The sequence below is a fragment of the Aptenodytes patagonicus genome, chromosome 1 (assembly GCF_965638725.1).
Source record: "Aptenodytes patagonicus chromosome 1, bAptPat1.pri.cur, whole genome shotgun sequence".
In the NCBI taxonomy this organism is placed as follows: Eukaryota; Metazoa; Chordata; class Aves; order Sphenisciformes; family Spheniscidae; genus Aptenodytes; species Aptenodytes patagonicus.
This window is the reverse complement of record NC_134949.1, coordinates 13739666-13763115: the sequence shown is the minus strand read 5'-3', so window position 1 is coordinate 13763115 and position 23450 is coordinate 13739666. Positions and strand designations below refer to the sequence as shown.

At 40.3% G+C, this 23450-nt stretch overlaps 1 protein-coding gene across 2 annotated transcripts in view; it reads left to right on the top strand.

The window, feature by feature from the left end:
* RELN (reelin) overlaps nt 1-23450 on the top strand; it is a 300351-nt gene that overhangs the window by 248386 nt on the left and 28515 nt on the right. For both annotated transcript variants that reach the window (XM_076328234.1, XM_076328227.1), the window contains exons 37-47: nt 405-489; nt 3106-3288; nt 4711-4882; nt 4958-5060; nt 7589-7818; nt 10619-10839; nt 11851-11998; nt 15323-15581; nt 16854-17103; nt 19369-19537; nt 22814-22954. In XM_076328234.1, the coding sequence (XP_076184349.1) occupies nt 405-489; nt 3106-3288; nt 4711-4882; nt 4958-5060; nt 7589-7818; nt 10619-10839; nt 11851-11998; nt 15323-15581; nt 16854-17103; nt 19369-19537; nt 22814-22954 (1961 nt within the window). The remainder of the gene's footprint in view (nt 1-404; nt 490-3105; nt 3289-4710; nt 4883-4957; nt 5061-7588; nt 7819-10618; nt 10840-11850; nt 11999-15322; nt 15582-16853; nt 17104-19368; nt 19538-22813; nt 22955-23450) is intronic.

The following is a 23450-nucleotide window of genomic DNA, read 5'->3' as shown; positions in this document are numbered from 1 at the left end:
GCCTGGAAATTAGGGTGCTTGGCTACTATACAATTTGCCAAAAAAGTAGGTATGCTAGCTTGGACTCAATGTCCAAGTAGGTCAGCTGCAGTGCTTGCAGATCAGATCACATCCCAGTGGTTCAGAGCATGAGCTGAATGAGCTGTACCTGTGTCTGCACCTGATCATGTAGCTGTGCCTCTGGTGGTGGCACACCCCTGTATCTAGCCCTTTCCATTACTATGGCTCACTTTGCCAAGGCTAACACTATCCCCATTTTCTGCCTGGGAGAAGGTGTGGGACAGAGAGCTACCTCTCTCACAGCCACCAGCAGTCAGTAACAGACAACATCCAGACAATAGTAAGCTGCAGAGCATCTTCGATAATGGGAACTGAGATTCATACTGTATATTCTGTACTTGCAGGAAGGACTGAGAATGCTTGTTTCAAGAGATCTAGATTGCACTAATACCGTGTACATCCAGTTTTCATTTAAATTTATTGCCAAAGGTAAGATCGCTGTTTATTTCCTATCACTTCTCTAGCTTGATTCATACACAGTAGCATCACAGAAAAGAATATGGGTTTACGTTTTCAACTTCACTGTACATGATCCTCAGTTTACGGTAGATAGTATGGGAACTTGTTTTGAGATTCTGCATCATCCCTACCTCGCTAGCAGCCTACATGGCCACCTGTGCAGTAAAAGAGTAAACTGTGGTGGTATCAAAAACAGCAGAGCTAGTACAGTCTTTGAGCAGAAGAGAAACAAAATAGCTCAAGGTTTTTAGAGATTTTGCCGTATGTTAGGGAAAAATGAATTTTTCAGTTTATAAAGTCATAAAATGGTGCCTATAGTAGATTACTTAAGGGACAGATAAGGAACTAGAGAGTTTTTCATTGTCAAGTTTCAGTCCACCGCTTTAAAAGCTCTTACCATTTGGCTTCCTAGTAGGTATCATAGAGATGACTAAAACCCCATAATTCTATTTAATTGTGTATGAAGAATAGTCAGACTTTGCAAGCCAAGTTTACAAGTTGGTGTAACAAGCTTGAGACAGTTTCTCTAGTATGAGCACGTTCAAGCCAAGGATTCGGTCTTACCCTGCTCCAAGCCCTCTGGCCTTGCAAAATAATTTTATCCCAGTGAGGAGTGACACAGTGGAGAACCACTAACCTGGTTGAGCATTTGCGTCACTCCCATGCAGTCTCAGAAATTTTTCCCAGCATTGCTTGTAGAGCCGGCACTTCAAGGCTGAACTTTCAACATGCAAAAACCCCTCTCCCTTTGGTGGAAGGTGAAAGATGTTCATAGCTTCTGCGGGAAGCTCAGCACCCTGGGACTGAACTCACCATTTGCCAAAGGACAGAGTGAAAAGAGTTTTGATAAATAAATCTTAGCCAAATTTCTGCATGGGCAGGTAAAAATGTAGCTTTTTCTGAATTAAGTTTGATTCCCTTTAATAGGCATTTAATCATATATATTTGGCTATTTATTACTATTTTTAAGTACTTTATGGAAAAGAGAGAAAACAATAACAGCCAAAAACATAACATGCCCCAAAACAATAACATGCCCAATACTTCATGTTTAAAAGCAAAATCTTTGTGAAGACTTCTTTCATGAAACTATGCCTTGGAAACATTTCTACATATGATCCTTGCCAAAATATTAAAAAATATGATGAGTAAAAAATCATTCTGTAAGGCAGGAATAGCCGAAGGCTCAAGGCTGGATTTTGATACTTGACCCACAAGAGGTAAAGCAGTGAAACTCCAGGAGAAATCTTTTCTCATTAAATCTATATGGCTTGCTAGCCCTAGGCCTGGATCCAGGACTTACTCCCAACAAGCTCCCTAATGTTGAATGCAAATTAATATAGCTGGGCACATGTCAGCTTAAGCGTTAAGAGCAGTGTGTTGTTTACTGTTAATTGCCACAGGTAAGCTGAAATCAGCTCCTGACTGCAAATGTCTCCTCCCTGCTCTGTTCCACATGTGGTGGTTGAAGAGAGACTTTGTGCTGGAGCAGAGTGGGGCAGGAGCGTTGCACAGCAGGTGCCCTGGCTTCAGCAAATTTGGTTAATTTAAGAGCAGAACATGGGAGAAACTTGCACAGTAACGCACAGTGAGGCAGGGATTAAGAAACTGTCCCTTAGCCCTTTTCTGCTGCTAGTTCCTGCCCTCATACTGAGTTTTCAGGGAACTGCCATCACTGTTCCTGCACTATGAGGGGAGTGGAGAGCGTAAATTTGTCTGAGTGAGAACCCAGCTCAGAGATACCATCACTCAGATGCTGATGTTTCTGGTCAGCAAGTCAGGCACAGGCCAAACGTACACTGGGGACTGAGCTTGTGCAGGGTAACCAGCATTAAGTGCAAGTGCTGGGCTCTAATCAGCATATGTTAATACACAGGGCTGTATAGAGCCTTTATTGACTCTTTAAAGCTTTTAGTAAAAAAAGGAGGAACTAGTAGTCAGAAAATGTAAATTTTACTCTCAGTTCCACTACTGATTTTTAGTCCCAGATTAAAGCACAGAATATCGATTTGTTGTTGTTGTTGTTAAAACATGCTAATAAAGATCTTCAGCGCTTTATATCAATTACATGATTTCTGAGCATGAATATGCTTGTATCAGTGTCTGCAGTCAGAGCCACAGACTATAAATTTGTGAGGATAAGGACGGTGTCTTTATCTGTGGGTGCTACAGATGATGATGATAATGTCTGGTACCTGGGAACAACAAGCAAATAAATACTAAATTACTGAAAAATGTCTGTGGTAGAAGGAGCTGGTTTGTTCTAATCTAAAAATTTACAACACTGGATAGCTTCTCATCTAAGTAAATTAACTGTGACTGTACATATAATGAACAGCAATGCAAATTTAGCCCCTAATTCATTAGCATTTTGCAGACAGACAAGCAAGGGAAAGCACAGGAAGATGTATATATATAATACACATATAACCTCTCAACAGCTTAAGTTGTTGTTAAAGCAAGCCCATACTCTGTAATAGATGTCAAAGTAACCTAATTGTATTTACACTTGAAGAAGTGTTTTTGAGCTAGTGCTTTTTAAAACCAGATTCATAACAACGTAAATGCATGTCCTCTCTGCTGCAGGCACCCCCGAGAGGTCTCATTCCATCCTGCTGCAATATTCTGTCAACGGTGGCATCACTTGGCACCTGATAGATGAGTTTTACTTCACGCAGACTACAGATGTCCTCTTTATTAACGTTCCTCTGCCCTACGCAGCCCAAAGCAACGCAACGCGGTTCAGGCTCTGGCAACCTTACAACAATGGTAAGGAAGAGACGCCCATGGGACCCCAGGTCCACACTTGCACAGCTCAGCATCTGTAAGAGGCTAGATTTTTGAACTCAACAATAATAGAGACTCTTAAATCATGTTTTCTTATATTTGAACTCCTTCAATTAAAATTATCGCAGGATTATGTTTACTGTTCTTAGAAAGCTGCTGTATGCTTTAAAGTGAAAGTACGTTAACCTAATACCCCTTGGCTGCGTGCAGAAGACTATCAGCTTTGGTCCTGGAGGGACTGGGAGATCAAGCAACAGCGATAAAGTTAACTTCACTCAGGTTCTTCTCATTATTTCTAATGGACCTGATTCTCGTTTACACTGAGGCCCCATTAGAATGCTCCAATTATACAAAAGTGTCCCAAGTGTAAATGGGAACTGGGCCTACCTTGCTCAGAATTAACTAGGCATTAAAAACCCATTTAGAAAGAGTATGTAGTGAGCAGTTAATCTTTTGATTAAATTGTAAGGGACTGTAGAAAACCACAAGAGGAACGCAGCTCATTCCTCCTGATTACCAGAGATGTGCCAGCTGAAAAAAGCTCTCTTCTGCTCTCAGTTACTCTGAGCACATCTCTTGCAGGAGCTGACATTAAGGGCTCTAAAGAATTCCAGCGATCGTTTAGACACAGTGATACAGCAAAGATTTATTCCACGCAGGCAAGTGCCTAGCGCACCTCTAATAAAAAAGCAAATTCAAATCTGGTCCTAAGAATCCAGTTCCAGTCCATTCTTCTGATGGGTCCTGCCTAAAACATTTAACTAAACTTTTTTTGCAGACGTTATCCTTAAGTAGGAATTTCATTTAAAAGAAGCCATTTAACTTTCTCTGATCAACACAAAGGCTTTTACATAGATTAAAAAAACAGTTACACAAGAGATCTGGCAATCTAATCCTTCCTCTGCAGTTTGAAAGCACCAATTTTGCAACACATTTGAATTCATAATCCATTGGAGAGAAGGTCTCTCAGAGTTTCCTTTTCTCTCTAAGAGCTCTTGCCAGACAAACACAGGCTGCTGAGTGCAAGGAAAAAGGTGCAGAATGAAATAATCCTTTTAGGCTGCTTGGGCTCTACAGCAACTGCTCATTTAGACGATTCTTAATTAAAGAAGACATTGATGCTAGAGTTTCAAAGTAAATGTGATTTAAACAGAAGATACTTGCTCAACACAGGTTTTTCACTCTCCAGTTCTGTGACTTCTGTAAATTTTAGAGGAATAAAAGTTAATTCTGTAGGGTCAGACTGCAGAGCAGTATGGGGACTATTTTCATGGAAAATGAAAATAGTGAAGCCACTCCTTTAGCACCCTCTTCTCAATGTAATCCATAAATACTGGCTACTATTCTGCTCTCTGGTAACAGTAGTATTAGGTTTTAATAGGTATGTTCCCCTTTTCTTTGTAGGCAAAAAAGAAGAAATCTGGATTATTGATGACTTCATTATTGATGGAAATAACCTAAAGAATCCCATGATCCTTTTGGATACATTTGACTTTGGTCCCAAAGAGGATAACTGGTTTTTCTATCCTGGTGGAAACATTGGGCTTTATTGCCCATATTCATCTAAGGGAGCTCCGTAAGCATCTCTCAGCAACACATTAGTGATTGTGTAATAAACTGAGCCTAAAGTACCCCTCTCCTTTTTTTACAGGGAAGAAGATTCAGCTATGGTATTTGTTTCAAATGAAGTTGGAGAACACTCCATTACAACAAGGGATCTAAGTGTAAATGAAAACACTATAATCCAATTTGAGGTACTTGTCCTCAGAAAGTTACTTTGCCTTTTGCTTAGAGAGTTCTGTTCTTTCAGGTTCTGCTCTTTGGTGTATTCGCCCAGCTGTTATGATTGCCAAGCAGAGAAGTCTGTCTAATTTCCACTGTAATTGCTTTGATGTTACCTTCTCCCGTGTGGGTGTATCATGAAGATTTTAACACAGAGATAAAGGAAGTTTCTGCTTCAAAGTCTTCTAATTTCTTGCCTAAATTACTACTTTGTCCATGCATATATACTTGCACTGATAGCATTAAAGTCCATGTCCTACGAGTTGGAGAGTGACCACTGGCAGACAAGATGATGAGCACCAAAATATAATGAAGGTCTAGATTGCCACTTCACAACCTGCTCAGGATAAGCATGCAGCATTTTCATGAGCTGACGCAGTGAAGAACTACAACTTCATCTGTGGCAATAGAGATTATTTTTTCCTGCATGCTGGCTTAACTGCCCTGGTTGTACTTTCTCAGAGAGCCAAGGCTCTGCTTTCATTTTGCTTCTGCCCATGCTTTCATAGATGCTCTAGTGGAAGCTGTTCTTTGTCCATGATGGCCTAAATTCATCCCATCTTAGGAAGTTATCTAAAGCTCATGAATAAGGAGCATAATTTTTTGTGCTTCTCATATAATCAGTGGAAACAGGCACCCCAATGACAACACATAGTCTGAACTAAACTGTGTTTCTTGTTTATCCAAAAATCTAAACTGTGCATTGGCTAGGGCAGCTACTGGTGAGAGTAACCATTTAGCCTGGTATGTATTAGTTTAGAGGGATCATTATATTGTCATTAAGAAATTGTAAAAGAATCTTGCATGTAAATTGCCATGACACAATTACCAAGTTGCTTTTAACAAAGATATAGCAAGCTGTAGCATTAAACAGTAAATGATACCAGTTTATAAAAAATTACTCAAATAATACTAAGGGTTTTCTAAGAAAACTATGTTTAGCTGTGTACTCATGCATGCTTCAGTTTGTCATGCAACTAATTCATAAATTATTGAATGCAAACCGTTTTCTGTTTTAAAATATAGATTACAGCCTGTAGAACAAAAATATTTGAGGTCACTTTAAGATATTCATAAGTCTTCAGAGCATTAACCTCATAAAATCTACATGCTTACTTCCATATGTGGTAAGAACATTGTTTTCAGCTCACGTTTTTGAGGACATTAGTATAAATGAAGTTATGCATAATGCAGTAGAGTTTCTCTCTGTGTCTCAAGAGTCAAAAACTATATTGGGTCAAGCATCTCTCTAAGCTTCCAGATGAGTAGACAACCCTTCTAGTCAAATGTAGGTTGATGGGACTCATGTGCACTGAAGAGTGATGAAGGAAATTTGACGTAGGATACATTTTCAACATTCACGCACAGTTCTAAGTATTAGTGGGTTTTAGAAATAAATAGATTTTCATTACAGAGTAGTATGTTGGAAAGACACTTATTTTCTGCTACAAAGATATGTAAAAACCCCAAATTGTTTCATAGTTTTAGTACAGGCTTTGTATTTCATCAGCAATGGGTTTTTATTTATTGCATGGTAAGTGTAGTACATCTTATTTTATATGACAGAGTCATCCTGTAAGGGAACTAATTCCTCTTCTTTTATATAAGCAATTTGAAACTAAAAGAACATCTTAATATCAGTGTGAAAGAAAAGCAGACTAATTTGCACTGGGGACGTGCAAAAAATATGTCTTAAGAGGTCTCGGATTCTGTACAAAACATCATTTTATATATTTTTCAGTAGTAGAACTGCTGTTCATGTAGGTTTTCTGCCTTTTCCACTGTTCTCTACATCAAGAATCTTGTAAGTTGAGAAGTTTGACACTGCCAAACTATATTTTGGTGTGACATTGAATCTAAATGCAATCCAGCTATGATACTCTTTTAATGCTGTCTCCTACGGCTTTGCCGCTATACGTGAGCAAATGGGTAGTGAGTATGAAAGCTGAAGAACATATTGAAGTGATACAGCACACACGCTGTGGCATAAGCTTTTTTGGGGGGAGGAAGTGTAACACAAAAGAGGACCATAGTGCAGCTCAGCAATTTAAGAAAAAGTTTGTTTGCACATTTTGTTTTAATATTTCTGGTTTTAAAAATGCACATTTTTTTGGTGCTGTGATTACTTCAGTCCCTGCCAGAAGACTGCAAGAACTGATGCATTTGCTCCAGCAACATTAGCAGCTCTCCTTTGGGATTTTGTCTAATTAACTTTATGGTTTTCTCTCAGTAGAAATAGTTGGGGATTTCATATTACATTCATTTTATGATAAGCCAGAGTGCAATATGCCCATGGACAGGTAAGGCAATGTGCGACAGTTCATGTTCACGTGCATGTCCTGAGTGCATCATCCCAGTTGTTAAATTAGTTCCCAAATCACCATTTTCCTGGGCTAAATAATACTGTACCAAATGGGGGAGGCTGACTAAGATGAAGAGTGATTAGGTGTCCCACAGCCTGCCCTATGTCATCTTCTGCACTTCATGTCTTGGCCCTCAGATCAATATCGGCTGCACCACTGATAGCTCCTCTGCCGACCCGGTAAAGCTGGAGTTCTCACGAGATCTGGGGGCGACCTGGCACCTGCTGCTCCCCTTGTGCTACAGCAGCAGCAGCCACCTCAGCTCCCTGTGCTCCACCGAGCATCACCCAAGTAGCACTTACTACGCGGGCACCACCCAGGGCTGGAGAAGGGAGGTCATTCACTTCGGAAAACTGCACCTCTGTGGGTAAGTGTCCAGCTCCTATTCCTGCCCAGCTGCTTGTTGGTTTGTTTTTATTTCTGTTTTCCATCCAAAACGTTCTCCCAGCACAAGAGCGTCCCATAAGAACCGCAGCACTAGAGCAGACCAGATGACTAGTTTTTCTCTGCTTTTTGTCCTGAATGTCAGTTAGTGTTCAGACAAAATAGTGTTTATGTTCAACAAAAATATGTTGTGCCTTATGCTAATGTAGAATAACCACAGATAATTTCCTATTTATCCATATATCTATCTAATCGGTGACATTTTTACGGAAGTGGGTTGCGTAGTAAAATGAATGCAAAACTGACTATCTTTAAAGCTCTTTCAATGCTTTTTACTGCAGTGCATTAGCCACTTGAATTCATCAAGGATATTCTTGCATGAAATTTGAGATTCATTAGCAAATGCAATAAAATGTGAGCTAGTATAAACTTGATTCTGTTTCAGTGTAAGGAAATGGACTGATCTAAATATTCGAGGTCTCTTGTAGCTGCAAAGTTCTCTCATTCTAAGAAATTAACTGCTGCAGTCACTCAGAAACTTAAAGTTTGTGGAACAAACCAGATTGGATGGTAACAGATACGTAGTATAGAAAAACAGTATGTGCTAGCAGGCATAATAATATGTAACTTTTCAAAGTATAAAACAGTACTGTTTACCTTTTCAGGGAAAACTGTCCTCTAGCATCAACTCAGTTTATGTAAAAGATCACATCATTAAGGATTAAATTCTAGCACGTATGAATGAAAATGAGCTATGCAACTATGAGACTTTATGAGTCTATGCAACTACAAGTCTATGCAGCTATGAAACTACTGCGTGCAGTGGGCCCTCCACTAAATAAGTGGCCCCATATATGCCTCTAAAAGTATGAAAACACCTGTATAAATGATGAGAACCAAGTTTGGAAAGCCTGGATGTTTAATAATTTAAGAAAATGTTTAAATTTTAAACTTGAATTTTCTGGTTTATGACAGTTAACATTTCAAACATGGAATAGGTAACCGTGTCCTGCAGCAGCTCATTTGTCCTTCTGTTTTTGCCCAAAGGAATTATTTCACCCTTTACCCAACTATCAATGCATCCCTCCAAATGAAGATTTTGACTATGCAGACTCCTAATTCATTTAAACCTTCCAGTTATTTCGATTTAGTCCTCTGTTCCTGAGTGTTTCTGTCCCATTTGCCTGCTTTCCCTCCTATTCCTCCCCCAACATGCCAGGCCAGAAGCCAATTGCTGACAGGCAGCCAAACTCAGCAGTGCAGAGCAGCTTCCATGGAGCATTCAGTGCCATGAAATTCTTGGGCCAGAGGGCTGAAGGGGGATTTTTCTCCACCAGAATCCACTGGAATAACAAGAAAAAAACTCCAAACCTGACTCCTTGTGTAATTCTAAAAAAAAAAAAGAGCCTTTTCATCCCCAAAGTGTCAAGTGATTATATTTAAATGAAGATGAAGACATTTTTAGTTATTTCCACTATGTATGTTATTTTGGAAATTAATATATGTTCTCAGCACGTAGCTGTAACTATGAATTAGTATTCCAGTTATGTCCTGAAGGAAAAGCCCAGGGTCTGTTGAGTCAGTGAAGAAACACCTACCCACTTCAGCAAGACTCTGCTTCAGACACGAGTCACACTTCACCTACGCCTGAGAGAAGGAGCTGACGTGCCTCAGGGGTGGAACGAATCCTGCCCATGGGGCTCCTCTGAAGAGGAGCTTACACCACCTTCAGCCTCACACTTGTGTCCTTCACCTCAGGGCACACTAAAATCAATGTTTCTCACTTCCAGCAGGACTCTGGTTCTCGGGTATCTTTCTTGAAACTGTTAGTATGGTCCCCACCCATCAGCTACTCCTTATCACCTGAATCCCCTCATAAAAAATCCTTTTTAGCAAATCAAGACAAAAAAACTTGTCAGCTACCTGTGCTATTGATTCACCTGCTGCATTTAGATATCTCTAACAAGACACATTAAACATGCAATGCAATTAAGTGCTTTCCCCTTCTCACTCTTCTGGTTTCCTTCCTCCTTTAAAACATTTTCTCATTGGGGAATAAAATTAGTCTCTCAAGTGTTTTTCCCCTGCTTGGTTTGTTTTCCCTCCTTCCCCAGTCGGTTGCTCTTTACATGTAGCATTGATGCAAGTAGCACTTAGGAAACGAATTAAAGATGACAGGGCGGCACCCAAAGGAGAATATAGTTTAAATTAACAACTTGCAATATCAGTCTGGTTTAAGATTAAGCCGCCTGAAAGCAAGCTGTATACCTGTCACACGGCACTTGATGTTTTCTTTCCGTGTAACTGAGGGTGAGATCTTACCACCCCAGTTCCACAGGTGGTCTCCCTCGGGGCAGAGTGGCAACCTGAAGCAGGATTCCACTCTTTAGGAGAGGGTGAAAGTGGCCCGGTCTGACCCAGACACTGTATGTCAAAGCAGAAGGAAACTCCTCACACCACGGCCATTCATTCTCCCCACAAACGATGGAGAGAAGAGTGGTTAGATTTCAATTCCCGTTTTCAAGTCCGTCATTCAGTTTTGGTACTACAACTAATGAATAATGTTATTTTTATTTCTGTCAGTACTTGGGTTGAATGTCAGCATAAAGACGCACGAGGTACTAAAGGAATTAGATATAGCAGTCAGTTTCTAGAATTAAGCTATTTATCAAGCCAATTCCAACAAAAAAAAGTACTATATATATACATAGCGTGGTATATATATGGAATACAAAAAAGATGGAACTATTATTTAAAGTAAGTACACTTTATGCCTTTTTCAGGTTGGCAAGGTTCAGATGGTACCAAGGATTTTACCCTGCTGGATCCCAGCCAGTGACTTGGGCCATTGACAACGTGTACATCGGCCCGCAGTGCGAGGAGATGTGCAACGGGCACGGCAGCTGTATCAATGGCACAAAGTGCATCTGCGACCCCGGGTACTCTGGGCCAACCTGCAGAATAAGTACCAAGAACTCTGACTTCCTTAAGGATGATTTTGAAGGTATTTCTTCTCTTTTTTTGGTCTGAATTCTGCCTGTTCATCTTAGTGGAACCCAGGGCTCAAGAGATGAACCAGCAAAGTCTTTCTCACCTCTACAGCTTCTGAATTTCATTTATGCTGTGGGACTATTCCCATGAACCAAGGAGTTTAGATGTCATTCTCAAGCACGGTTTGTGAATGTCTGATGGCTATCAGTTGTCTGGTTTGGAGTGTCTGACTCTGTGAAGTTGTTAATGCTGGAATACAAATTCTTCACCAAAATAGAAAATTGCATGTAGAAAATAATTTTAGAAGGAAATGATGGTTTGATGGTAGTTTGACTTTAGCACAGACAGAACGCATGCAAGCGAGGCAAACAATGGAGGGCTTTAAGGTTGTGTTGTTTCTCACTACAAGGGAAATCTAAGTGGCCTTAATATGGCAAATATAATTTCAGAGCGGACTGCGTGTCTCAGCGGTGAGGGCCACCACTCGGCAGGCACAGCAGACCCCAAGCGAGCAATGCCAGGAGGGAACTCAAAGCCTCATGCATGCCTGGGCACACACAGCATCCACGCACACAACTCTAAAACCACCTCGAGGTTTCCCCCACTAGCAAGCATGGCACGAAGAGCATGCTTTGAATAAAGCAGCACCTGTGAACCAAACTCATCTCTTCATAGGTGCTGCTGTTCATTTTAAATTTTCCAGTCGTTGCTTGCATGCTACCACAGGGGACTCAAAGTTTTTTTATAGACCTGGGTACTTTGTTGTTATCTTAAGAAAAATGAAGAAAAGTGGAAAATCCTGTGAATAACTGGAGACTAAGATCCCAAATTTCATACTTATGGGTTTATTTTGTTTATTTTGTTTTGATTCATGACAGTTTTCTAGAAAATGTTGCATTGAAACACTGAATATTTGTTCACTCTGCATGTAATGTTTACTTCAGCTCTCTTCCTCTGGAAATAGTACTCTTGCAGTCAGAGCACTTCAGAGTAAATCATAAATATGTATTTACTGTGTATTCAGGTCAGCTGGAGTCTGATAGATTCCTGCTTGTGAGCGGTGGAAAGCCATCAAGGAAATGTGGTATCATGTCTGGAGGAAACAACCTTTTCTTTAATGAAGAAGGCTTACGTATGCTGATGACTCGAGACCTAGATTTGTCACAAGCCAGGTAACACAGTTTTAAAATTCTTTCCAGATTTCACTGAAGAAATAATATACTGAAGAGTAATACATATGCGATACTTCTGTGGTAAAGGCAAGCTGATATATTCTGTGGTCCTTACTCTAGCAAATATTCCATTTTAACCACTGTTACCATTTTAAATTAAATTTCCCTTGAACTTCAATGGGATTGACCATTTAAATGTTACTTTTTCCCTTGAATAAGAACTCCAGGATCTGATGCCACACCTTCAGTAGTTTATGAAAGTTTTTATTTCCTAAATGCATAACATGAAAAGTCGATTGCATGTCACATGCTCTGCTTGTCTTACCATTTGGTGTATCACGAGCCATTGCTGAAACAGAAGTATCTGCTGCCAGTACAACTCTTACATTCATCATCTCATAATTCTTTCATTTCTGAAGCTTGCTTTCTTCTTATTGTGCACATTTGTTTCCAATAATTCACTGAGAAATTCCCATCAAGCTGTCACCAGCTACACTGAGCACAGCAATTGAAAAACAAATATTTTTAGTGTATTTAGAGATTATGTTGTATCATTACGGCCTGCAGAAGAGATATTTGATGAGTAAGACATGGCAAGCAAGGCATATTAAAAAAAATTACACTAATATATATTAAACCACATCCTAACTGCATGCATGCTGACAAATAGGCATTGTATTCTAATTTATTCAGTATCTTAGCTTATATCCTTATATTATTACTTTGGAGAGACTGCATTTTCTCAAAGACTTTTCTCCACTGGTCTCTTGTAAACACCCTACTCCTCTCTAATGTTCTGTGGGAAACGCTTTAACAGGAACTTTATCTCTTTTTTGACTTGTCTTCATTAGCATTGAATCTTTAAATAATGGTTTAATTGCAGAGCCTCATGGTCAATAAAGATGCCTAATTTCTAACCATTGTATTTTTTAGATAAGCAATTAGTTAACCCTCAGTGAGGTGTAATATTAGAGGTCCTTGTACTGAATTTGTGAGATTACTCACAGCAAACTTTCTTCAGAACTTGGTAAACACAAACATCAATACTCTGCACTAATTTGATTTCCTAGACGGTTCTGAAATTACAAGATTGCTTAACAAAAGGTACAAGAGATCTTGTAAGTTGGTCCATTAGACTAAATGACATGTTTTCCCTATTGCTCGTGTTCAAAGAACCATCATTTATCTCTTCCCCATGATAGTCTGTAGCTGGATTTGCATATATTGACCTCCAGGTGTTATGTGGAGATAAATGACTTCTGTCTTAGTAAAAGGAAAACAAAGCAGTATGTTTAATTTCTTGTATATGCTTATGAAAAATAAGAGTTATCAACAAATAACTGTATGCTCTATTCTGAACAGCAAGGCAGACTGCAACAGCGTTGCTAGGGACTGCTCTTTAGCAACCTAAAGTAATTGCAGTGGGTTTTTCCAGGCTGACTCTATCGGCCACCTGCAAAGCACAACAGATCTGGGGAGAGGTTTCAATTTATGCCAGGAATGATGAGAATCAGCGTTTCTAATAGATCTTTTAAAGGGTACTAGACTCAGTAGTCAAATTAAAACCTCCCCTTTTCTTCTGAGACCCCCTGAAGTACACAGGCGAGCAGTGGTGTCGGTGCTGCAAGCCATACTCAGCACCTGGGGATTGTGAGTGGACTCTGCAATCCACTATCCACTCCCGTCACATCTCTATTTTAAAGAATTTAATACAGGGTACAGTATATCGCCATCATGGTGATACCAGTAGCTGAAACTGCAGAGCATGAAATATCGGTAGGGACAGCATATTTTAGGTATCGCATCTGATCAAATCCTTTCAATTGTGAATTACTAGAAGAACAGCCACACATTTTGGTGTTACTAGATCTACAGAAAAACTTTGTTTTTCCATTTCAAAATAGGCAGAGCCTTTGCAAAATATCTGTGGGATGAGAAGAGAGATATTTAAAATGACTTAACTTTTTAATCTGCTAAACATTATGTTACCTATATTTGAGTGGATTGTTACTATATTAGTAAAAATTCAGACAAAAGAATAGCAATCCACAGAGAGCAGATTCAACAGAGACAAGGTCACCTGGGCTTATTTCCTTTGAATTATGTGGTGTATGTCGGAGTAAATCTGAGGAGGCACAAAGACTTGCCAGCAGTGAATCCAATCCATTACGGTTGATATGTTGATCCATGAGGGTCCCCAGTGCTCCTTTACAGCACAAGCAGTATGTTACATCTGGGACGTGGAGGTGGATATAATCTATAGCCAAAGAAGTTATATATAGTAGCAAGAGGAACCATGAGTCGCAGCGAGGACTAGAATTAATTGACTTGCAGGTCTGGTGTTTTATTGAAGCTTTGTCTGCCCAGCACCTCTGCAGCCTCCACTCCCAGAGGATCTACCTGCAGATCAAACCAGAGCAAGACTTTTGATACAAAACTTCTTTTGCGCCGTTTCATTTAACCATGAGCCAGGCAGCACTAATGCAATAATAATTAGAACAGATACGACACTCTAAAGCTCTGCAAAAGCTGTGCAAATATGAATTAATACTTGTAATATCCCTGCAAGTCCCATAGGTAAATACCATTACAGCAGCGACTCCCTCCACTTCAAGTGCCTAGTAGAGCTATTTATGAGCATCAGCTAACAGGAAGAATTTCGCAGTTTGATACAAGTCTATTGTGCTGCTTTGGAGAAGCCAATTAAATGGGGGATGAAAGCGCTGGTGTCCCTGGGTGGCTTGGGCTGGCTTCAGGGAAGCCGGCACATTTAAGCAGTGTGATTTAGACAAATTTCCCAGGCTGACTAAATGGACAAAACGATCCCTGAAAGTGAAACATGCTTTGTTCTCCTGTCCAGATTTTCTCTAGTTTATGCCAATGGAAAACCAGGATGCTTATTTTGAATTTAAGCATTTCAGCAAATTCATAGCAAATTATGATCTACTTAGGGCACCGTTGCTTTTCTGCCACTAAAATCTGTACTCATGGGCTACAGGGATAAAAATTTCACCCAGGATTATGTTTCTGATATTTGCAACACCATCTGCTACGCAGACAAAAGCTCCAAACATAAATGACCAGCTTTGTTCAGCCTCTTCTGCCTGGCAAACTACCACACAGGCAAAATGAATTTTTGTCATCCCACCTGTCTGTCTACTTATATTCTGGAGGCTTTGAAAAGGAAATCATAAGATCTCCTAAAGCTGACTCTTACAGCAAGAAATCACGGGGCTAGTCAATAGGCAAATTCCAAGTCGCCCTAGTTGGTTATCTAGGATGTTGTGGAAAAGCAGTCTTTCCAGTAATTGCTTCCCCTGTTAGATTTGTGCAGTTCTTCGTGAGACTGGGATGCGGCAAGGGGGTGCCAGACCCCAGGAGCCAGCCTGTGCTGCTGCAGTATTCGCTCAATGGGGGCCTCACATGGAGCCTTCTCCAGGAATTCCTCTTCAGTAACTCCAGCAACGTGGGACGATACATCGCCCTGGAAATTCCCTTGAAGGCCCGTTCCAGCTCCACTCGGCTTCGCTGGTGGCAACCATCTGAGAACGGGCATTTCTACAGTCCCTGGGTAATCGACCAGGTAAGGAATCCTCTGGGTTGTTTTTTCTTTTAAACTTTAGACTGTTTTCAGTACTAATGTTTCCCTTTTGTTGGCATATGTCATTTCACTGAGTCAAGCAAAAATGCTTTGTATAAAGATATTCCAGAATTATAATAATCTAGCAAAATAATAGAGCACAATTACTCTTTGCTAATCTTGTGTTTTTAATGCACCATTTCCATGCAGGGTACTGAATGCCCATTTTGGAGCTATGGAAAGCTATGGAAAGTCCCATACATGGGTAGAGCCACAGGTTCACATTGCAGAAGGCCTTACCATGCAACATGCAAGTCTGAGTTCAAACTTCAAAAACCTTCATTTAAAATCTATCCAAATATGTAATTGACTTGGTAGAATGTAATAGGAAAAACTACAGATAATCATCGATCTAGATACATCTTCTAACTTTGAAAACAAAGTTTTGCTTCATATTTGGGATTTGTTTCTATAAAGATTATTATATTGTTTTGTACGACTTGGTACAAATCTCAAGAAACCCCACTGGAGTGATTGCACTCTAAGTAGTGTTGTTGGGCTGTCCCAAGTTAAACTTGCTTAAATATTTATGAATGTTTTTCTAAAGGAGTTAGTTCAGGTCCTTAGGAGAAACCCAGAAACCGAACTCCCAGACACGTTTAATGATGTGGTTACAAAATTTTACTTCCCATCCCTCCATTTAAAAATGAAAAAATCCTCATTCTTTCATTCCTGTATCTTCATTGAATGTAGTTATATTAGTTCAGAACAATTAGGAACTGAATTCAGAACAATAAATGAAAATTAATTCTATCTTGTTTGCTGTTAAATAGTAAAATGCTGATGGTTTACAGTCAATGACAAAACAGAGACTATTTCCCCAGTTCTATCAGCAGATGCAATCTGATAGTAGTGCACCAGATTATAGTAGAGCTGAACAGTCAGTAGGAAAAATGACAGTGTAATCACTTTGCTCCTACCAACATTTATTTTTGTGAGCAGTTTTACTTCATCCAGGATGGAGTTCACCTCCCTGAACTTTAGATTTGTATAGCTGAGCCGATCTCTTTAGGACCCCTTTATAGGAAAAAGATATTCCCCTTCCTCATAACCTAAACTCTTTACAAAGTAAATTTGTCCATTTTGGACCAGCAGAATATATATGCATAGATGGGTAAATCTCTTCCCCCTCCAGGATGCCATGGCACTTGTATGTTTGTGAAGACTTCTAGACAATTTTTCTTTTCAATAACAAGTCCTTTCCTAATGTTTCAGATTCTTATTGGAGGAAACATCTCTGGCAACACAGTATTAGAAGATGATTTCACCACACTGGATAGTAGAAAGTGGCTGCTCCATCCTGGTGGAACAAAGATGCCAGTCTGTGGCTCTACTGGGGATGCTCTAGTGTTCATTGAGAAAGCTAGCACCCGCTATGTTGTCACCACTGACATCGTTGTCAACGAAGACTCTTTCTTGCAAATAGATTTTGCAGCTTCCTGCTCTGTCACGGACTCCTGTTATGGTAACAACTTCTTAGTAAATCCTGCCCTTCCTCTTCCTCTCCTGCACAGCAAAGTTTACTTGTTTTCTGGTTCCATTATTCATCGTAACAAGAACTGAGAAACAAAAGAAAGCTGCATGTTTCTGTTAGGAATTGTAATATCAACTTTTTTATTCTAGGTGTCTGAAGCCTAAGATAAACTAAACTATATTATTCCCTCCGAGCACTTAAGTTGCAGTTCAGTTCATTTAAGAAAAAGACTAACAGCTGTCTTACTCAAATCCATTTACCAGTATACGGTATCCACTGCTTGGGGTGATGTTGTGGTTCTAATAATAAGCAGCCGGGTGTTTCCAGCATACGTTTCTTGCTTTGTGGTTTTGCATTTTCAGTGAAGTAAGTCTCAGTTCAGATCTCACTTGCACCTGTATAACTAAGAAATCATTTATATCAGCATACATCTGACACATGCTAAGTCAGCATCAACTGCAAAAATTTATATCATCCATATCAAATAATAAACATGTATATATGTATGTATGTATGCGTGTATGAATGTGTGCATATACATATACACATAATGATGTAATTTTTAATTACCTAGCTTCCTTTTTTCCATATGATGTGTATTCAGTGCAGAGCATGCTTTTATATGTGTATGTGTATATATACACATATAGACATATACATACATATACACAATTAAATAAAAACATGCTCTGCTCTCAATACACATCACATGGAAATTAAAAATTGGTTCATTATGTGAATTTTAAGATGCATGAGAAATAGGTCTTCCTAGCTTTTGAATGCTTGTTTGTACATGTTAAATTGCATTATTTTAGCGTAGGGTTTTGGGGTATAGATTTTTTTTTTATGAGGAGAATACAATATGTTACAGCATGTAGCATGCGTTAATTGAGTGGTTGCTGACTGTTCCTCTAGAATTCTGCATAAAAATGGAAAAAGGTTTTACATGAAGTCCCAGAAGTGGCTTCTCTGATTTTGCTATTCTGAAGCCAATGGAAGTAACTGAGATATTTTACTCACAGGCTTAACAATATTTTTTTCTTTTGGTATTAAAAAGACTGCGGCATCCTAAGGTCATCTCTGCTAAGTTTAAAAGTGTTTTGGCAGCTTAGCTATATACTGGCAAAGAAACAGTTCCTTCTTCTTTTGTTTCTTTGTCTACTACACTTACCATTATCTTAGTATTAAATTAGGCAGGACACTACATAATCATGCTTCCAGTCATGATGAGCAAAGCATTTCATTTTGGTGATGGAGATTTAACACTAAAAGCTCACTTACTCTTGTTTGCATCCACTTGTCCTTGTATTTCTATAGTAGTGTCTTCTATGCTTAGACATCAAGTAGGACTGGCTGGGTGATTAAGGGTCATTCTCTGTGCATGAGGGTAGAAGAAATGGGTCTGTAGTAATCAAAAAAGACCGCAGATTTACCACCCCTGTCACTGCAACCACGCTCCACGTTTTACACAGCCAGAATGCCTGGCAGCTGGAACATTTACTTCAAGTTATAGTTCTGTGCCTATTATTATTTACTTTTTAATGGCTGCATAAAAGTTTAACTTGAAGTATTTAGTGAGCTTGACTAACCTTTATTTTTCATAATAAAAGTTTATAAGCCATAAACATCAAAACAATGAAAATGCTGATTTTTGAGAAATGAATACATTAGTTTAATGGGGCTAGACTGTGTTTGAATGAAAACAAGCTCACTAGCAATTTAAAATTGTTTATGCTGGATAATGAAATGAGCTGGTCTGGAGGGGGGTGGAAGAGTGACTAAACCATCTTGTGACAGAGCCAAAAGTTTGAATTTGAGTGTTGCTCTGCCTTACGCAATGACTACATCCAGCTGAATCTCATCCTTCAGCCTGAAAAACAAAATAAAGGTGCTGGTCATGATGCTGTCGCATCACTGTCTTGCATGCTGCAGCTACAGAAATTGGCTTGACTTAATCCTGGTGACTTGACAGATGACTTTGCCTTTGCACCTGTGGTCCCTTGAGTTAGGTGGCAGATGCGGAGGTGTACTGCAGCCTTCTCCTGAGCTATACCTGCTCAGCAACATGTAACGTATCCTCCAGCACTGCCACCAAAAGGGGTAGCTTTGCGCTTCTGACACAAGGGTTTGAAAAGTTTTGAGCGGTTATTTTGTCAGCGTAGACTTGTGACTAACACTCTCTGGGGTTACCAGTTTATTGTAGACCTATGGATGTAAGTCTCTAAATTAAGTAACTAACCATCTTTCCACCCTTAGCTATTGAACTGGAATATTCAGTGGACCTTGGGCTGACCTGGCACCCGATTTTGAGAGACTGTCTTCCCACTAACGTGGAATGCAACAAGTACCATCTCCAGAGGATTCTCATTTCAGACACTTTCAACAAGTGGACCCGGGTTACTTTGCCTCTGCCTCCCTATACTAGGTATCTCTCTCTGGTTTTCTGCAGAGTATATCTAAATGCATAACTGTACTGAGGCATGATACATTATAGCATTAAAATAGTTGTACCTTGCCATTTTTGTTTGGTCCATGTATACAGCAAGAAATAAGTGTAAGTAAATGAAGCCCCATCCTGCTTTGCATAAAAATTGCAAAGCTACTATGTGCATTTACTTTTCTTAGTTATTTAAAGATAGGAAATTCTTGTCCGTCTTGTCCTGGGGAGGGACGGGGAACTTTTTAAAGACTCTCATGTTATCGTCAGCCTCACTAAATTCTGGTTGTTCTGATGGCTAATTGGACTGGCTGAATCCCCACTGCACCCTGTGCTTGCTGTTGTTGGCTATGAGCTGGTGTTTTAAATGTAGCACTTTTCAGGCTTCTTGTTTTTCTGTGCATTCCTTGTATCCTTTGTGTCTCTCTCAGCTTTGATGCTCTCGTCATTGTTTTTACACATGCCCCATTTTCACCCTCTCTTCCTTTTCCTACATTTTTTTGTCTTTGAGGGAAGAAAAATTGTGGGATTTGTTGGGAGGTTGCAGTGAAAGGAGCTGTTTGGGACAGACAGTGCTATTGGGAGTGCTGCCATACAGTTCCCTACAATGCCCTGAAAACTGCTGGATTTTTGTTTTGTTTGTCAAAAAGATCCATCTAGGGACAACTGGGTAGTTCAGCCTTCCAGTTTGCGTCCTTCTTGATGTGCTGTTTTGCAGTGATAGCTGTGACTGTCCCCCGCGCAGTCATACCTGATAAAGCTGGCGCAGAGCTAGCCCAAAATAAAGCCCTGCAAACACAGGGAGCATGGACGTCAGGCTCTCAGCACAACTTGACTCTACAGCTTTGCTCCTATTGCTGAGCCCAATCTCCTCACATAGACATATGCTGAGCTAACTGCAGGCACAAAGTACCACAGCGCAGGCAGAGCCTATGCCTGTTTGGGAAGGTTGTTATGAAAGATGCCAGCTAATGCACATACAAGTTTGGAAACGGAGACCTTTATTTTTTAGTAATTGTACTGAGAGCGCCTGTACAGTTGCCACACGTTTCAAAACTAGTAGTGGAAAAGTCTATCTTCTATTACTAATCATTTGGGACATCTAGACTCTTCCCTATCTTCAGTGCAGTGCTTCATGTCAAGTAATAGTACTTTTTTAGGACTTGTTCCCAGCATTGATCTCTTCTGCTGCCTCTTTTGTACTGCTTCACTACATATTGTCTGCAAAATCCATTACCCCAACGGTTCTTGTATAAAGTCTGTAAATTTGTGTTCAGGAGGGGCTTTCTGGGGCTGAATAGGATAAATCAGGACTGGGGTTGATGTTCCAAACCAATTGAATTTGGACCTGAAAGAAACCTACCACCCGAGATAAACTCAGGCTTATAAATAACTGTGATTTTAAGACTGAAAAGTTTTTTGAGCAGTATCTGTCAAAAGAAGTCTGATGCCCTGCTGAGGCAAAGATTGCTCTTCTGTCCAACCCAATAACTATATTTGTTGGCTCAAGTATTACCATTTCCCAAATATATTAAGATAGGGATTGCATGAGAGAGGCTATTACAACCTTAGCTCACAAGCAAGGGAGATGTTAAGCTTTAGAATAAGGAATAGTGCAGCTAATCGGCCCTTTAGTCTAGATGTGATATAATTTTTATGCTGCTTTATTATTTCAAGCTGTGTAATAGCAGGTGTGTCTCTCCAATTGTTTGTGCCATGTTTTAGGGACATGCAGGCTACATAGGCAATAGCTTGGCCTGGTGCACAGCACCCATACTTACGTAGCCTTTTAGGGCTCATGTACCCCAGAGTGCTATCTAACCTCTGGCCTGTAGAAGGCAATGAACACTTAGTTTTAACTTAGACTCAGAGCTGATTTTAAAATGCAAATGCAAATACAAAGCTTCTCCCAGGAGCATCAGCTCCATAAATTGTTAGTGAAGCACCACACCTAAAGCGGGCAGTGTAAGATATAGGTGCTTGTCTTTATTCCTAAAGGACTTCCTCACAATTTATGCATTTCTTTTAAAAATGCTATTTGGTGAGCAGCTAGACAGCACAACAGTAGATTTCTCTTTGGATAAACTTGTTATTCATTCACCTCATGTAACAAGTTTGTAAAGAAATAATTCATAGGATAACATTGACCTTACCATAAAAAGTCTATTTTTACACTGAATGAATTTTGGAGATTTTGCTGTTTATTTGCTTTGGTTTTTACAATAACTGTAATTTCTCTTTGAGTTTCAAAAGAAAACAGACTACACAAAGTTTAATGCTGCCATCTAGTGCTGTACAGCAAAACATGGACTAGCTTGAATTTAAAATTGTATTTTTTATAAGTTACAGAAATTAATCTACTCGCAGCTATTCAAATATAGGTGTCTACTGCTGCGTGAGCTGAATAGCTATTTGGTGTCCCCTGACTGTTTCAGCTAGGTTTTCATCATCTATCTTGGGAGCTGAGACACTTAATTCACATATAGCTACATCAAAGCAAGGTGTTTGAATAGGGATCTAGGCCCCCTTTAATCAACAAAATGAAAATGATTTACTGAAAGGAGCCAGGATCACACCGTAGATCATTTCTTAACATTTCCAGCCATGCCATGGATGGAGGGGAGGGAGGAAACTGCAAAACCAGGGTCACGCCACAAGCCCGGCACGGGCGCTCTCACCTGTCCCCTGTAGATTTATAAATGGCAGCATCTTGCCTAGGAGCCAACCCATTCCCTAGAGCTGCTCTTACCTAAGTGTAGTTGGGAGAATTCATAGAGAAAAAGTTGTGTTAATTTGTTGACTTGGACTGAAGCAATAAAACTCAGGCTCAGGGTGAAACTTCGAGGATTTGGGTGATTCTGGCTTGATCCAGCTCACAGCTATCCCTCAAGTTTGGATTTCTGCTGGAATGTGGTTATGACTGGTCTGAGCTTCCCTTTGGGCATACCACCTTCTTCCTACCCTCTTCTCCACTGCACCAACCACAGCCCACTTGCTTTGCTCTCACCAGCGATCCCTTTCCCACCTCCCGCACTCTCAGCATGCTACCGAGCACCCGTGCTTTGTCCTGCTCTCAAAATATGGGCACCCTGTTCTTGGCTTTTCAGGGACCTTGTCATTGTCAGGAATCAGCCCTGGGTTGTGCTGATATCAAACAAATCTTCCAGGAGCAGTCCAGCTTCAAGATTGACATTTCCTTTCAGTCACAATAAAGATTAGCTTAGCTAGAAATATTACCTTTCTGTTTTTCTTTCTCTCCAAAAGGTCTCAAGCAACTCGTTTCCGCTGGCACCAGCCTGCTCCTTTCGATAAGCAGCAAACATGGGCAATCGATAATGTCTACATTGGGGATGGCTGCATAGACATGTGCAGCGGCCATGGGAAGTGCGCACAAGACAACTGTGTGTAAGTGCCATTTGTTCCCTGTCCTGCCCAGTGCTGTGGCATTTCACCCCTCCGCTGTTATTTTAACGAACTTGCGGGAAAGACTTTGATACAACTTTTAAAAGGAAGGTGGATTTTGCTGTTAAAATTGAGCAGGGTACCGGGACCACTTGGGAATAGAAATAACAAGAGGAAGGGTAAGTGCAGGGGTTGGCTCTGCCAGACCTCTGCCTGTTCGCACGTTGTGGGCGATGCTGCCGGTCCTTTCCGCAGTGGCAATGCATCGCCTCTGCTGTTGCCTATGCTGCATCTTTGCTCCCCTCCCACCAGGTAGGGAGAAGGGTACCCTTGAGTTTGCACACCCCTCTAGGGATGTACAGTCCTGGAGCTTCCCAGAAGATGTCATCCTTATTCCCGAGGGGTTTCATGCTGCGTCCCCGTGCCCTCGTCCTGGCACTGGGCGCAGAGGACCTGGGCTGGAGGTGGGACGCGTCCACTAAGCAGGAGGATATACGCC